Source organism: Melanostigma gelatinosum (genome assembly GCF_949748355.1).
Source record: "Melanostigma gelatinosum genome assembly, chromosome: 11".
NCBI lineage: Eukaryota > Metazoa > Chordata > Actinopteri > Perciformes > Zoarcidae > Melanostigma > Melanostigma gelatinosum.
The window spans coordinates 17,533,550-17,548,694 of record NC_136644.1 but is presented as its reverse complement, the minus strand read 5'-3'; the positions used below and the strand labels follow the sequence as shown (position 1 = coordinate 17,548,694).

Sequence of the window (15,145 nt, the reverse complement as noted above, 5' to 3'; positions counted from 1 at the left end):
ACCACAGGGGGATTTAAATATCCTATTTCATAATCCTTGCAGAGGGATCCCTGTGTCAAAATGTATTTTCAAGACCTTCATTATTTCAGCCTTTATGCATATTCCTATATGAATATGTGCTTAATCACATTACCACACAGGAAGCCGAAAAAATCTGTACGGATTGCTCAAACAGTGGAAGAATCAGGGGTTTAATATTGGCCTAAATTACCATTTTTATGCCATGATTATTATAAGCCTGGTATGTTTTCGTGTGTTAACTGTCATGGGACTTTTCTTAGGCAGATGGAAAAAGGAACCAGTGGCCCACATGTACAGGACTTGATTAGAAACAGATAGTTCGCTGTTAAATACCAAGGGCACCTAAATGCTGATTGGCCATCATCAAACTCAGCTGCACATGTTTTCAGCTCCATCTGGTGGTGTAAATTTGGATGACAAAAATACTTCAATAAAGATGATAAGGTTTTTGCCAAGTTTACCTTTATTACATCCTTAAAATTAAGCAGAAAAAAGGCAACAAATAAACACATCCAGTAGCAACAGTCTTTTGCAGCAATTTCTACAAAAAGCATAATAGTTCTTGAACAGACTAATTAAATGTTATGTTTGGGGTCATAAACTCGCATATATTAAGTAGAACATTACTTGGCAAAATAATAATTCTGTATACACACTTGTGTTCATGCTTGTCCTTCTAATAACATATCAAAAAAGCGTTACATTGAGACGTGTTGTTCCCGTCCTGCTCTGTGATTGGTCAGAGACGACCAGCACCCACCCCCTCTACTGACCACTCCCCATCTGAGTTTTGTTCACGTGACTTTGCTCCGTTCGCTCTTGCAAAGTTAAAAACAGACTTTGTTTATCTTGCAGGTTGTTTGCTGAAATGCTCTCCGACTAGTTTAACCTACTTTCCTTTCCACGCGCAGCGTTATTGACTCGCCTCAGCCGTAAACGCTGAGAAGAGTACGAAACCCTTACTCCTCATTTATATAGTATTTCCTCTCTTTGTAATTCAATTTAATAATTTGTTTTGTGTGTTTTCTGCCATTGATCCCGTGCTGCACGAACAATAGGCGACTGGACTCGCGATTTTCCACTCCAGCGCGTGTCATTTGTCAAAAGACTGTTCAAATACCTCGTTCAGCAGACGTTTGACTGCTGATTTTTGGGGGGCAATTTGTGGCAGCTGAAGCTCGACAGAAGAAGCTCGCCGTGAGGATTGCTAATCGAGCATTTGGAGAGAGCCATGTCGACCGAAGTGGATACGTGGTCCTCCACTCCAAAAGTCGACGGTGAGTTAATGAACTCGGCCCCACTTTGTGTCGCGTGCATCGGTGCAGAGTGTCACCGAGCAGCCGAGGGCCTGCTGGCGTCCTCTCCCAGGTCTATTGTCCTGTCATGGGATGGGCTGCAACGCCATGCCCCACCATGTGCTCCGTCACAGACACTTACAACGTGCATTGGTGCAACAATCACTGCGCACGGACGCGTATTTGCACATACGACGCTGCACGTACAACCGAACTCCTTTTGGAATTGATGTTCTTTTTAGGCTTATTTATGGTGTTTGTTGTTGGACTGTTTTTACATTTAACCCTTTCACGTTTCTGATTGGACGAGCCCACAACGCTCACTTCCGCTTTGACAAGTCGTTGTTTGCACACACTGGCGCAGCCTGCTGAGTGTATTTTTATACACTTTGCTGTTCTAGTACGGCGTTAAACAAGAGTATGCATGAGTAAGATTGAGCTGTCTTGCTTCCTGCTTTTTTATTTTTCTCGATCGTGCATTTGCAAGATGTTATGCTTCCTCAATCACCTACTTGTGTGTCAACACTTTGTGTGTTAGCCAGTGCATTTTAAAGGTTATTTAGACCCAGATGCAGCGCATATAACGTTACACGCCCCCTTTTTATGCATGGGGTTATATTTTTTGATAAACAAAATGCTTGAACAACACAATGGTGGTCAGTTTCGTCATGGGCAAATACAAAAACAGGAAGCAAGTTTGATTTAAACCGAATAATGATTTCTCAATCAAACACGCGTCCCTTAAACGCACCATGTCTGAATAATGATATAATAATTAGACGGTGGCTTTATTTGAATGCTATTTGATCCCATGGTACCCTGGATTGCTTTCCTCGCTCAGCCTAGCGATGACGTCGACATGTAAAGCCTACTATAAGAGCCAATAGAGCCTTACATAAGAGCTCTCTTGCTGTGTATTTAAAGGTTACATAATGTGCACATGTGTGAGTGGCATTTAAACGCAAACATTAAAACCTTGGTTTGTTTTGTCAGACAATTGATTCACATCAGGTTACACGGAGGTAAGACAAAGTGCGTTTGAGACACCACGTGGTTTGTTATACGGGTGTGTTATGGCACTGTGCGTAAAAGCTGCCTGTGCTATAGTGCACAGATGGGCTTGTCTGCGTGGACTTATCCGTCTTGATTTGGGGGGGGGGGGGGACCAACTCATCTAAACCCAACAGTATGAGAAATATGTAAACCGTACATTGTATGGCACACATGTCTTTTCAAACATGGCTCTTCCCAAAAGCATCAGGCTTTACAGACATCTGTTTTGTGGTAATTTGATTACAGTTTATTATGCATTGATTATTGATAAGTAGCCAGAGCCTAAAGCAAGGTCTTAAAATGACTAGTCTGGCCGGCAGCCGTAAATTCCAAAGTACTTGATTTAAAAATAATAAATATCTCTTAAAAAAAAAGCCTCTCATTGAATTTCTTTTTCTAAACCCATCATCTATGTTGAGTGTGAGAGTTCTTGAGTAGTTTTACAGAATGATAACTTGTCTTTTGAAGACATAAACACAACACATATTTACTATAAATTAACTTATAAATTATTTTTTTTTTTTTTGCTCCTGGGCTACGGTCATTTTGCAAAAGTGGCCAGTGGAGTCGAGTGTCCCTGCAGTTGCCTCTGCAACGAGTGGACATCCCTCCATGAATATTTGAAGTGTTGGAGTTCTGAAGTTTTGCCATGGTGCAGCTATGTGCAGGAGACTGAAATGCTTTTGTTTGTCATTAGAAGCAAAATCCTCTTGCTGTTGTGTTTTTTAGGGAGGGTGCATTTGGATTACTAAACTCTGAAATTAGATCTGACAATTAGACTCGATTCATTTTATGTCAATGGACTAAGCAACTTGTAATTTTTCGCCACAAATAAGGTCTGTGTTGTGAGAAGAGCCCTTCATAGCTGCAGATTTTAAATCCTGTGTAGAGCCCCACCCGTGAGAGCATTTCCACACCTTGTATAAATATGCAGTTACAAACTTCTTAGAAGAATCCCACTGCCATCGATGTCAAGCCAGATCTCTTCGTGGCCTGCTGAGTACACATGTTATCGTCTTGCCCGCTCCTCTTTTGTGAACCCTTCTCCCTCACATGCATTCATGAAAAGATGTTTGCACACACTGTCCCGTCCGTTGGCATCAAGCTCCTCAGCTTGGAAACTGAGCAAACCGTAAAGTAGTGCGTTGTTTTACATGAGTGGAAATTATTGTCTGTCTGATTGTGTATATATAAAAAACAAAAAAACAGCACGTTATCAGCCTCTTAACTGTTTATCGTAGTAGCTCTAATCTCTATGTACCTCCCCGTGCACTTTATCTGTGTTAACGCTCTGCTGCTGTTATATGGGAATACTCTAGAAGCACAGTCAGCAAAAACGCATTGCTGCGTTGATAAAACAAGTTGTAACCCTTGTACTCGTATTTGTGGAGCATGTGCGGCCAGGTCCCAGCTTACAATGTCACTGTTGTACATTAGCATTAATCCGCATTAGGCACACGCGTTTATGCGATGTGTCTTAAACTTGTTTTCAAGTTAAGCTCTGTCATAGTCTCCTTAAATGAAATGACATGACAGTTGAACCTCAGGACGTCCCCGCCCTTTTCTCCTAATCCCCACAAGTCCGTACACAGTAGAGCGGTTGGCTACTGTCCCCGATATTATTTAGCAGATGCTTGCTTGACCTTTTTACAGGACGTCACACATTTTTGCTTATGTGTCTCTGTGCATGGGTAGACAGAGAAAGATCTTTTTTATTTCACCAGGATGTTCAACTGAGATTGAGAAAACTTTGGTCAAAGTTTTGACTGAAAAACGTGTTGCTGCTAATAATAATGATAATAATGATTTGGGTCTTTGGAGTTAAAACTTGTAAACAACAACTCTCCTCTTCATTGTAAATTCCAGAATTTATGGAAAATGCAAATATTGCTATCATTAAAAGTTTGCCTGCTGCACCCAGCTGATGTTGAATATCCTGTTCATATGTACACACCGTAATCTTAGATTTAATGTGAGCACATAAACCTTCCTCTTCCAGCAGACAAATGCGATAACAACTTTTTAGTGTCAAACGCTGTGCAAACAAGTGCAACTGGTTTTATGAGGTGGAGGGGGACTTTAAAAAATGCTGCTGTATTTGACAGATCCCCCCCCCCCCCCCCCCCAAAAAAAATACATTACTGCGTACTTACAGTTATGAAATCTAGGACTGTCCCTCAGGAGGAATGTGCTCCAATGAGCCCCCTCATTCATAAACCATGCTACTGTATGGAGACCATAACACTGCTGTTCATGTTCAGAGGCCCTTGGCTGTTCTGCATCTGTCTGTCTGTGTGTGTGTGTGTGTGTGCGTGTGTGTTAAGGAACTGGTCAAATGTGGGGGCGGTTTTGAAAGCCACCATGACACTGTTGTCTGGTTTGGTCTTCATTTTGTTGAGTGAGCTTGTTGCTGCAGCTTTATGAGACCAATCGTGACACACAGACTTTTTTTAGAACTTTTAAGACAAGAACTTCTTTAGCAGTTGAAGTCTGTGTCGCACAGGCACATGATCCCTGCAGAGGTAAAAACAACAAAACTTTGTTAGCTTGGCCGCAGTATGTGCTGCTTGTTTTGCAACTCTCGCCTTGGCAAACTGCTCCGCCGTTTTCTGCCTTCTCCCTTTTCTGCTCTTTTCCAATTGGCCGGTCATGTATATGGCACGGTGCCGTTGGCTAGTTTTTCCTGCACTGGCAGGCCCTGTGGCCTATATGAGGCAAGGAGAGGGAATAGAAGGACACGACACATGGTGGGCTGTTTACAGACTTTGAAGGCCATGGGTGTGGTGCTGCTTTTTACTGCAACGGGTTAATTCACGGAGGTGACCTGCTTCATGCAAAGGTGCTTCCTTTCATTTGTTATTCGTGCTCCAAGTCAAACATCTGAGAGCTGTTGAATAATAAATATTTTTTTAACAAACCATTTGGTACTTTTGCAGCACACAGACTGCAGCTGTGCCTTAAGATCGTTAGTTTTATCTGTGGCTTGAACAGTTTCCCCTCTCCCCCTCCCTCTGTGTGTGTGTGTTCCACATGTCCTGTAATCTACAGGACCATAACTCCTCTTACTGCCTTTTGGGCACATGCATAAGCACTATAAGTATTCATTACACTCCCAAACATTCTTCCTCCTCCTGCTTTCCTTCTCTCCTACTGCTTGGCCATGTGACTGACCAGTCATGGACCCAACCATGCCATATGTAGTCACGTCCTGGCTGCTGCGGACAGATCGCGAGAAGACAGGAATAATAATAAAAAATGTGGTGCAAGCATTTCTCCAGCATGTGCTCCACTTTGCTCCCTCCCTCCTCCCATGCCTGCGGGAACACTCCAGTCCCACATGATGATGTTGTCTCAGAAGCAACCTGGGCAGATGTTTTGTTACATTAAACAACAGTATTTTCATATGGAGGTGGCTGGAAGCAAACGCAGGCAGAAGGCATTGTTTTCAAGCCCTGAGCCGGTATTGCTGCGGTGTAAAGGTGTGGTGCGGTTTTGGAAATGCACCTGATATGATCTGTAATGTGTTGCAGCGTAGATAAGCCTGAGACAAACACCATCAACAAGTTAACCATAAACATGTCTGACTGTTGTGAGCCGTTTGGTGCAAACCAAATCCTCGAGTCATATTTCTTCATGTACAGCAACAAAATGCAGAACATTACCGTGTCGTTTCACCACAACGGCAGCAATGTGTTGGCGGACATTAACCGTGTTGTAAAAATGGCATGTGTCTGAAATAAATGTACCAATGTAAATACGATTTAATTATTATTGAGATTATTAGTATTCTATTGTTTGTACTGATCGAGAATAGATTCACATATTATTACTCAACATCCCATCAGGATTTCCTTAGTTGTGGTTTACATGTTTTCCAATATGTTTTGTTTCTGGGACTCTTGTCGCTCTAGTGAAATTAAAGATATAGATGCAAACACGATGTGGACACCATAAACCCATACATATGGTTGAATGTATAACAGCCTATAGTCTTCTGGAGAGGCTTTCCACAAGAGTTTGGAAACTGGCTGCAGGGGTTTGCTCCCATTCAGCCGCAAGGGCGTCAGATAGGTCCACTGATGACAAGTTCTGTCCTATTGTGTGTCATGTTAAAGGCAGAAAGAGTCTTCCCCAAACTTTTGCTGCCGTGTCCAAATTTGAGCAATATCGTATACTTTACTAGTGCCCAATGATGTCAAAGCAAATGTTTTTATGGCAGTATAATGGCAAACTTCCTTTGCAGTATTTGTTACAGTCCTGTTGAAAATCCAAACGGTATGATTAATCAATTGTTCCATGTTTCTGATCACAGGGGCGTTCTCTTTCGACGACAACCTGGCAGAGGTTAACCATCCCTACAGCGTTGACGATGACTTGCTGAATGAGGCGGAGGTGAACGGCAACTGGACTCCTCAGGAGAAAGCACTCCACGAGGCTCGACTCCAAGCCAAAGCCAAGCGCCGCCTGCGCAAGTCCTCGTTACGCAACTCCACCAGCGAGTCCTTCTCTGAGTCAGGAGAGTTGTCAGGAACTGACCCGAACAGTCCAAAGGGCAAAGTCAACACCAGTGACCGCAAATCCAGGACGGGTAAAGGCAGAGGCCTGCCAAAAAAAGGTACATTTGAACTACTCTGGTGTATGCAGCTTTCTGCTTTTTTTTTTAGAAGCTGGCACAGCCTCTTTTACAGTAACAGGGAAGAGAACAACTATGGGCACGTTGTCTATATCCTGAGAAAGTTCAACTTTGTAGCGAGAGCTTAATACATGCATACTTCTAGACTCTGCTCATGAAGCACTGACAATTTCTGGTGCCTGTGATTCGTGCACATGTACTGATTGTTGTTGACTACAGCAATTAGTTGGAAATGTTGCATGACCTGCTTGTCCAATCCCTGCACCAAATGTGTTTGTGGCCATGGCTTTTTTCCCACAATCACATAGGTGAACATGCCTTTATGGTTTGTATGCAGGTGGAGCAGGTGGTAAAGGAGTTTGGGGGGCTGCTGGGATGGTTTATGAAGATGAAGAGCCTGATGTGCGGGACCCCAACTACGATGAGTCTGCTCAGGTGAGTGGGTACAGCAGACGTGGACTGTTAATAATATGCATATTTCTTTGAACGAGTTGGGACTCAAACAAAAAAACATAGGTATTATAGCCAAAATATTAGATGTTTTTGCCTGAAGAATGACTTAAAATTAAAGCGAAATATGTTTTTTCTCATGCGCTGTGGAAGTTGATCCTTTATTTTCTAAATGTTTCTATCACCTGACCATCAGCAGTCTGTACATACTCTGAACTGTGTGTGCCACTGATGAAAGAGCCTCACCAGCAGAGGTTGGTTTATCACAGTTGTTGTTGCGTCCGACCTGTTGTGCGGAGCAGCTTTTTGTTCCAAAGAGGCCCATCGACCAAAGCTGACACCTTTTTTATTTCTTGTGTCAAACAAACGTGCTGATGTTGAAGGGGCTGCTGCTGAAACCCACGAAATATAAAAGAGCCGTTGCTCTGTAAACCAGACAATGATTGTCCTCACTCGGACAACAATCGAATGAATCGCACTCTTTTGATAGCTTGTGATACCTTGGATGGCATGTTATAAAAGATTTATTGTAACTTGTATTAAACTGTTAGAAAAACTCTGTTTAATATATAAAAGTTCACATGATTTGGCCGAAGCTCATTTAAAAACTCACCTGCTCACATGAATGTTTCATCCCGGTCCCAGCTCATTCAACAGTATTTTTTTTATCTTTAACCCCATTATCATGGTCTGTGTGACGCTGCTGAAGGCCGAGTTCGTTAGTCTCCTGTAAAGGTCAGGCTGACTGAATGCAGAGTGGGAATGGAGCTTCGGTTAGTCAAATAGTTGATATCAGTTTTGGGAACAGCTCAGAAAAGCCAGTGCGATTTGTCCTTGAATGCCGTAGGAGAGTAGTGGAAAGATGTCCGTCAGTGTGTTGAATGGGAACTGGGACAGAGAGGTGACGAAAGTACACGGGACATGTGCAGACGGTGCCCCTTTGAATCCGACTGAGGGGATCACCTGATGAAGGATTTCTGAATGGTACAGGTCATCTTGTACATGTGAAAATAATCTCAGTATCCATGTAATGGAAACTATAATGTGCTTGAGAATGCTCCCTTTTGATCAAATCTTGGTTAAAGTATCATTGGCCTCCATGTCAAGAGATGTTGCGTTCAGGTTCAGTCTTCAGCCTGTACTTGGCCATCAATTATTGTTTTGGTTCTCTCCCATCAACTCCTGCAGTAACACAATCACACACCATGAGCAGGAAACAGGAATGTGAATACGCGCTTTTGACTGTTAGCTACAGCCCTTCTTTATACTGATATTGGTTTCCTTGTTAAATAAATAAACTTGGGCTTTTTACAAGAGGTCAAGACAATTGAGTAATTATTTTTTTATGCTGTTGGACTTACAATTGGAGCCATCTTTTCCCGTAACAATTAGAAAAAGTTCTTCTCCCGATATAGTTTGTAGGAACTTTTTGTTTTTTGTCTTTGCGAAGAGTATTATTTCATAAATGCTTCCATTGTTCTCCAGGGTAATCAAAACATCACCTGTAAAGTTGGTTGGACAAGTTTTGACCGACATTCTTGGCATTTGCTAACGTTGAGATGAAAGGGAGAAGTTAGTTATTTCATAACAGAAGAACAGAAAGGCGACGGATGCCACTTTTCAAAATAAATCTTATGGTGATGTTGATCTGAAATGATGAATCCATGTTATAACTTTTCAGACTTGGATTGCACATGACTGTAAAAGCTTGATAGTGTAAGCGTATAGGTGTACTCGACAGCGCGTTATAATGACTGGACATATTTGTGTATAACGATGGACTGACGATGGGTTTGTTCTTGCACAGGGCGACACCGTTTATGCGACAGTTGTGCCCGAGGTAGATGAGAAGGAACTGGAAAAAATGGTCAACCCAATTGTACAGGAGTACTTTGAACACGGCGACACCAAAGAGGTCCAGGTAAATGATTTCAAATGAAGCATTTCCTCTTCCTTTCACTAAATGAATGCAGACCAGGAATGAGCGAGTATTAGAGAATTGATCGACGGATGAACAAAGTAATGTTGAAGCTTGTGTGCACAGATCATTAGATGACTTAACAGTACTGGTTAGAGACTGTAGTATCTTAAATTGTCTGATTTGTCCTTCCTGCCTATCAGATGTTGCTGAAAGGACTCAACCTGGGCCAGCATAAGTTCGAGTTCTCCTCCCTGGCCGTGGCACTGTCCCTGGAAGGCAAAGCCAGCCACAGAGAGCTGACCTCCCGCCTGCTGTCTGATCTGTCGGGCAAGATGCTGTCACAAAGTGAAATGGCCCGCGCCTTTGACAAGATACTCAAAGAGCTGCCAGACCTGATACTGGATACACCGGAGGCTCCGCAGGTAGACCTCTTCATTTTGTCATATTGCTGAACTTATTGGACCACTAAAATATGTGATGTGGACGTGCATTCTGAAGTTGTTTTTTTCTTCTGATGTCTCACAGATGTTGGGCCAGTTTGTAGCCCGAGCCATAGCAGACCACGTCCTCCCCATGTCGTTCCTGGACTGTTACAAGGGAAAAGTGGACTGTGACCATGCCAGGTGAGCTGAGACGAGTGCAATGGAAATGTAAACACAGTGGCTTTTTAAAAATAAAAGTCAACCGTGTTTGCAACAGTTGTAAGATTTCTTAAGCCTTTCTTTAGTTCATTTTACCGCAATTTGAGCAAAAAGCTGGTTACAGATGCAACTGAAACTTTCCTCTTCCCAATGTTGGGAAAAGCTTCTACTTTCCACGTTTTATGAGGAGCAGATGTCCTCCTCCTATCAAATCATGTTTAAATGGAATAAAACATTGGTGTTGTGGTGTTATCTTGGCTATTTTGGAGCTTCGTGCTAAATTGGGTAACTCACTCTAGCTTATAAAAAAAACTAGACTTTATGTATGCCTATTTATGTGCAGATGATATTTTGGTGTTTTCCTTTTTCAGAGTGGCTTTAGACCGTGCCGAAGTGCTGCTGACCATGAAGAGGGAGATGGTTCGTCTCGATAATGTGTGGGGCGTGGGTGGAGGCCTGAGACCCGTCAAACATCTTGTTAAAGAGGTAAGAAAAAAACAACAACCATATGAATATAAGTCGCCTTCTGTTATATTCAAAATGATCTTGATTCATGATCCATAGCACTGAGGTCAGAGTGTTTGTATTGACAAGCTCTGCTTATTCATTCACATTACGTAAGGTAAACAGAAGGCAGAAATGCATGCTGGTTAGAGAGCCACAGGCTAACCCTCTGCTATGTTGCTGTGTCAGCAGAGGCCTTTTCTCCTCCGAAAAGTGAGAATTGCAAAAACAAGGGCACAGGAGGGGCGGACACGGATACACACCCTAGCCTTTAACTGAACAGACTTGACACACACACACACACACACACACACACACACACACACACACACACACACACACTCTGTCACTGCCCTGCCTGTCCACGTTACCCCCCCCCCCCCCCATGTCGTTTTTTTCCCCCAGATGTTCGGGCGACCACACATTCCCCCAGCTCAGTGAATTAGACCCAGAATTGACTTGTAGCTTTGATGTTTTTTTGACTGGTTGCATCTCTCACGCTCCTCTTGAATCTCAAGTGGTATGAGTAATTGGTCCATAAATACCGGTAGTTTTAAAGCAAAATGGTTCATGTGTTATGAGTGACATACCAAATGAACACCAACAAATGAAGCAGAGAATAAAAGATTCAAGCACAGCTCCAAAATAAATGTTCATCTTTTTCAAGAAGACTGATGTGTGCTGAGTTTTATTTCCCAAGGAAGTCAGGTTATTGCTAGAATAAATTCGTATATATATATATATATAGACAGACACACACACCTGTTTGTACAGCTCTCTTAAGTCCTGTGAATTATTTTTCTTTATCCAGGGTGTGTTGAATCAAATACAGGTTTGCCCTAGATAAAGGCCAGATACCTGCACTGAAACATGGACAATCCCGCACAATTAGCATTATATTTCTACAGCTCTAACCATCAATATTCATGCCTCAATCATCACTCCGTTGCTCTGGTTTTCTCTTTTTAACAGACAGTGTGTCCATCCTTTAGTCTCTTCACAATCAATTCCAAAGGATATTTATTACATTCAGCTAGCTTTTACAGGCAAAACAAACAACCCTCTTCATTTTTTCATTTGCGTGTGCTTGTTTGTGTCTTTGTTCCAGATGAACCTCCTGCTCAAGGAGTACCTGATATCAGGAGACGTGTCTGAGGCAGAGCACTGTCTGCGGGACCTGGAAGTCCCACACTTCCACCATGAGCTGGTCTATGAGGTATCAAAGACTTGATGTTATTGTGTCAGTCTTAGTTTGGTTTTTATTCTGTCATCACACACCTTTCCACATATTCACCAAGAAAACAAACAAAAGCTTTCTCCATGTTCTCCCCACATCATGATAAGATCAAATCTACACAGGTTAAAGTGTCTTACTGGTTAGTGACTGTCATTTCTGTTCTCTGCCAAGTACTGTGCGTGTGTGTGCGTGTGTGTGTGGCAGAGGAGAGTCTCATTTGTACTGCATGTATTAACAGAGCTCAGTCCAAATTGATCAATCCAAAATAGAAAGGCACATTGCATAACAGGGAACGGTCTATCCTCCATACAAATGTAATTGCTTTGTAATTATTTACAGGGTGTAGCTGTTTTTATTTGCAATGTTTTTTTTTTAAATCAAGGCAATAAACTGAGTGGCATCTTATTTTGTAAATAAAAACGTGTGATTATTTGTCGGTTCCCAACGGCCGATCAAGTTTAAATTTTTCTTTGGCCTCAGTTGTGTAGAAAGTGTACCGTGTACTGTTTCATAGCCTGGTGGAATTTGTTCTACACATGCAGCACATTTAGAAAGGATTCACCCAGCTGGACTTTTTCAGAGTTTCATTATCTGCAAATAACCCCAAATTAAATGTATTTTTGTTCAAATATGTTTGTTAAAAGTTTAAATACTGCACCTTCTCTTTTCTTGCTTTAAACTAACGTAAAATGGCAAACACTGCCACCATGTGGTTAAACGTGCTCATTGCACATCTGTATTGATCATTGACTTTTTATTATTAGGTGATGGACATTAGATGGCAGCAGAATACTCTTTCTTACACATTCTATGTTATATCATCATTTTTTCAGGCTGTAGTGATGGTGCTGGAGTCGAAAGGAGACACTGCCAGTCACGTGATGATAAAGCTGCTGCAGTCCTTCTGGAAGACGGGCCTCATCACTGTGGATCAGATGAACAGGGTCAGTGCCTTGCGTTTAGGTTTTTTGTATAATTTTCTTTATTTAGGACATGATTTGCATATCGGATGAAAATTCATGTGCGGTCCACCTTGTGGTCATACTATCCATTTTATATGCGGCTTCTTCCATGTAGGGTTTCCAGCGTGTCTATGATGAGCTCCCAGAAATCAGCCTTGATGTGCCACATGCCCACTCTATCATGGAGACCTTTGTGGACCTCTGCTACCAGGAGGCCGTCATCACCAAACAGCTCAGGGATGCATATCCCGCCAGGTGAGTTTGGCATTTCTCACCACTTTAAAACATTGTTTTATTTTCATATCTCGATAATTAAATCATTCCTAATGGCTGGTGTTATTTTATATTTGTGTTATTGTCAACAAATGTCATGAAAATAAGAAAACCAAAAAGTGTAAGTGTTTAATGAAGAATTATGTCACTCAGTACAATAGTGTGGCTCATTGATCTGGTTTGGTTTTTGAACAACAATGTAGCTCTATGGTACAGAGAAATAACCTATATCGAGCTTTGACAACAGAGAGATTGTTGTTAGGATCAATTCATTTTTGGTTTTGGGGTTTTTTGGTCACTATCATGTTTCTCTAAACTCTCTTTCTTCCACTAGAGGACGAAAGCGTTTTGTGAGCGAGGGAGATGGAGGGGCAATAAAGAACTAATCCACAAGAGGAAGAGCAGCAGCAGCAGGAAGAGGAGGAAGAGGAGGAAGAGGAGGAAGAGGAGGAGGAGGAGGAGGGGTGTCTACAGGTTGTTAGACACAGATTCCGCTCCAGCATGTTTTCCTCTGAAACCAGGCATGCTGGCAGTCTTAAGTTCCCTTGTTCCTCCCCAATGATGTTGTCATTACACAAACCAGCATTGCCGTTTGCTGAAAGTAGATGGAAACGTTGAGTTCCATTCATCTTGTTAATCACTGTTTTGGACATTTTCTTTTTGTAAGAAAGTTCTTTAATTTTTGGGTTGATGCACCCCTTTGTACCTGTTTCTCAAGAATAGTTTGAGTCAGAGCTGCAGAAAGACAGGTTGACAGGCAGGGGTGTGTGGGAGATGAATTTGGGTGTTTTGTCTCTGGCTTTGCTTCACCTGTTGCCATGTCTCTATTTTTTTCCATGTAAAGTGCTAGAAATGGAAAAAAAAAAGCACTTAGAAGACAGCTGATACTGTGCAGTCGGTGAGCACTTGGTAATTTAGCTCAACAACAAAGATTTCACTTTTTCTTTTTTTTTTCCTGCCACAAATCATTTGAAATGTTTTCAAGGACATTGTGCTTTGTCATCTGGTTTCAGTGGTTCTTTCGAGTTTTTATGAACAGCAGTTTTTTTTTTTTTTTTTTTTTTCATCTTGGGTCCCTCAGACCAAACGTTCACTTTATTAAGCAAAGCAGTCAAAGCAAGATGTGTTTGGGTGGTTATTTAAAACTTGCATTAGGGCAAATATACTTTGGAAGCTGTTTTCTCAAAAAAATATTAAAAGAAATTGGGGTTTAATGTGTGATTAAAAATAAAAAATAAAAAAAAGAAGTAAAAAGATTGAACAAGCACTATTTTGAGCATTTGGATGTTGCTTGCAATAAATAAATAGACAGCTCACATGGTCAGAAATGGATTCCAGACAGCTAACCCGATTATACCCTGGAGAGCAGAATTAATCTGAGAATTGTCTTTAAACTTGTTTACCTGTCTGATACATCTGTGAAATGGCAACCTCAGTTTATCTTGGAAGACTGTATGTTAAAGGCATATTCAGATATGCATATTCTTTTCCGCCACTGTTTGTAACAGTTTTTCATGTTGACGAATGTTAAAGATGTGGCTCAGAAATATATTTCACTCATTAAAAAGCAACAAAATGAAGTTTCTGTATTTCTTTTTTGTGGTTATGCCACAGTATTGATGAATAACCAGGAGTAAGTGATTTGGCAAGTGTAGTCGAGATGTACATCAATCACCTTTGCTGATCAGTCAGTTGTGATCCTTAATGTATACTTTAACCTTGTCTTGTACCGTCTCTGTAAGTCTCAATGATTAATGATCAAAGCAGGTGTAAATATGTTTATCTGTAACCAAGAAGCAGTTTAAGGCCAAAGCTTGGATTTGTTTTCTCTGACTCTTGACCCCATTTATGGTACATCTAAGATAACTGGCCATGGGTCATAACAGTTTTATTACGCTTATATTGTAAATAAGCGGTCGAGGGACATTTGGAAACTGGTGTACGTCACAGGACACTCATTCTGGCATGTGGCTGTCCACTGTCCAATAGGTGCTATAATTGTTAGTTTTGTATTCTATCCAATCATCTTTGTACTATTGAGCTATTTGAACTATTACATAAGGACTACTACATAAGGACTTCATTTGATAAATTTCAATTAAATTACATATTTACCGCTACAATGTTTTACTTCCATGGTTTGATTTCTACTACT

The 15,145-nt window shown here is 41.5% G+C and overlaps 1 protein-coding gene across 1 annotated transcript; it reads left to right on the top strand.

Annotated features, from left to right (window-relative positions):
* Positions 1-861: 861 nt before the first annotated feature.
* pdcd4a (programmed cell death 4a) lies at positions 862-14,570 on the top strand. Its single transcript, XM_079278848.1, has 11 exons — positions 862-1,298; positions 6,682-6,984; positions 7,340-7,437; positions 9,260-9,373; positions 9,574-9,795; positions 9,899-9,996; positions 10,386-10,500; positions 11,627-11,734; positions 12,589-12,699; positions 12,833-12,972; positions 13,325-14,570. Exons 1-11 carry the CDS (start codon positions 1,253-1,255, stop codon positions 13,374-13,376), a joined length of 1,407 nt encoding a protein of 468 aa, XP_079134974.1. The 5' UTR covers positions 862-1,252; the 3' UTR covers positions 13,377-14,570.
* The last annotated feature ends 575 nt before the right edge of the window (positions 14,571-15,145 follow it).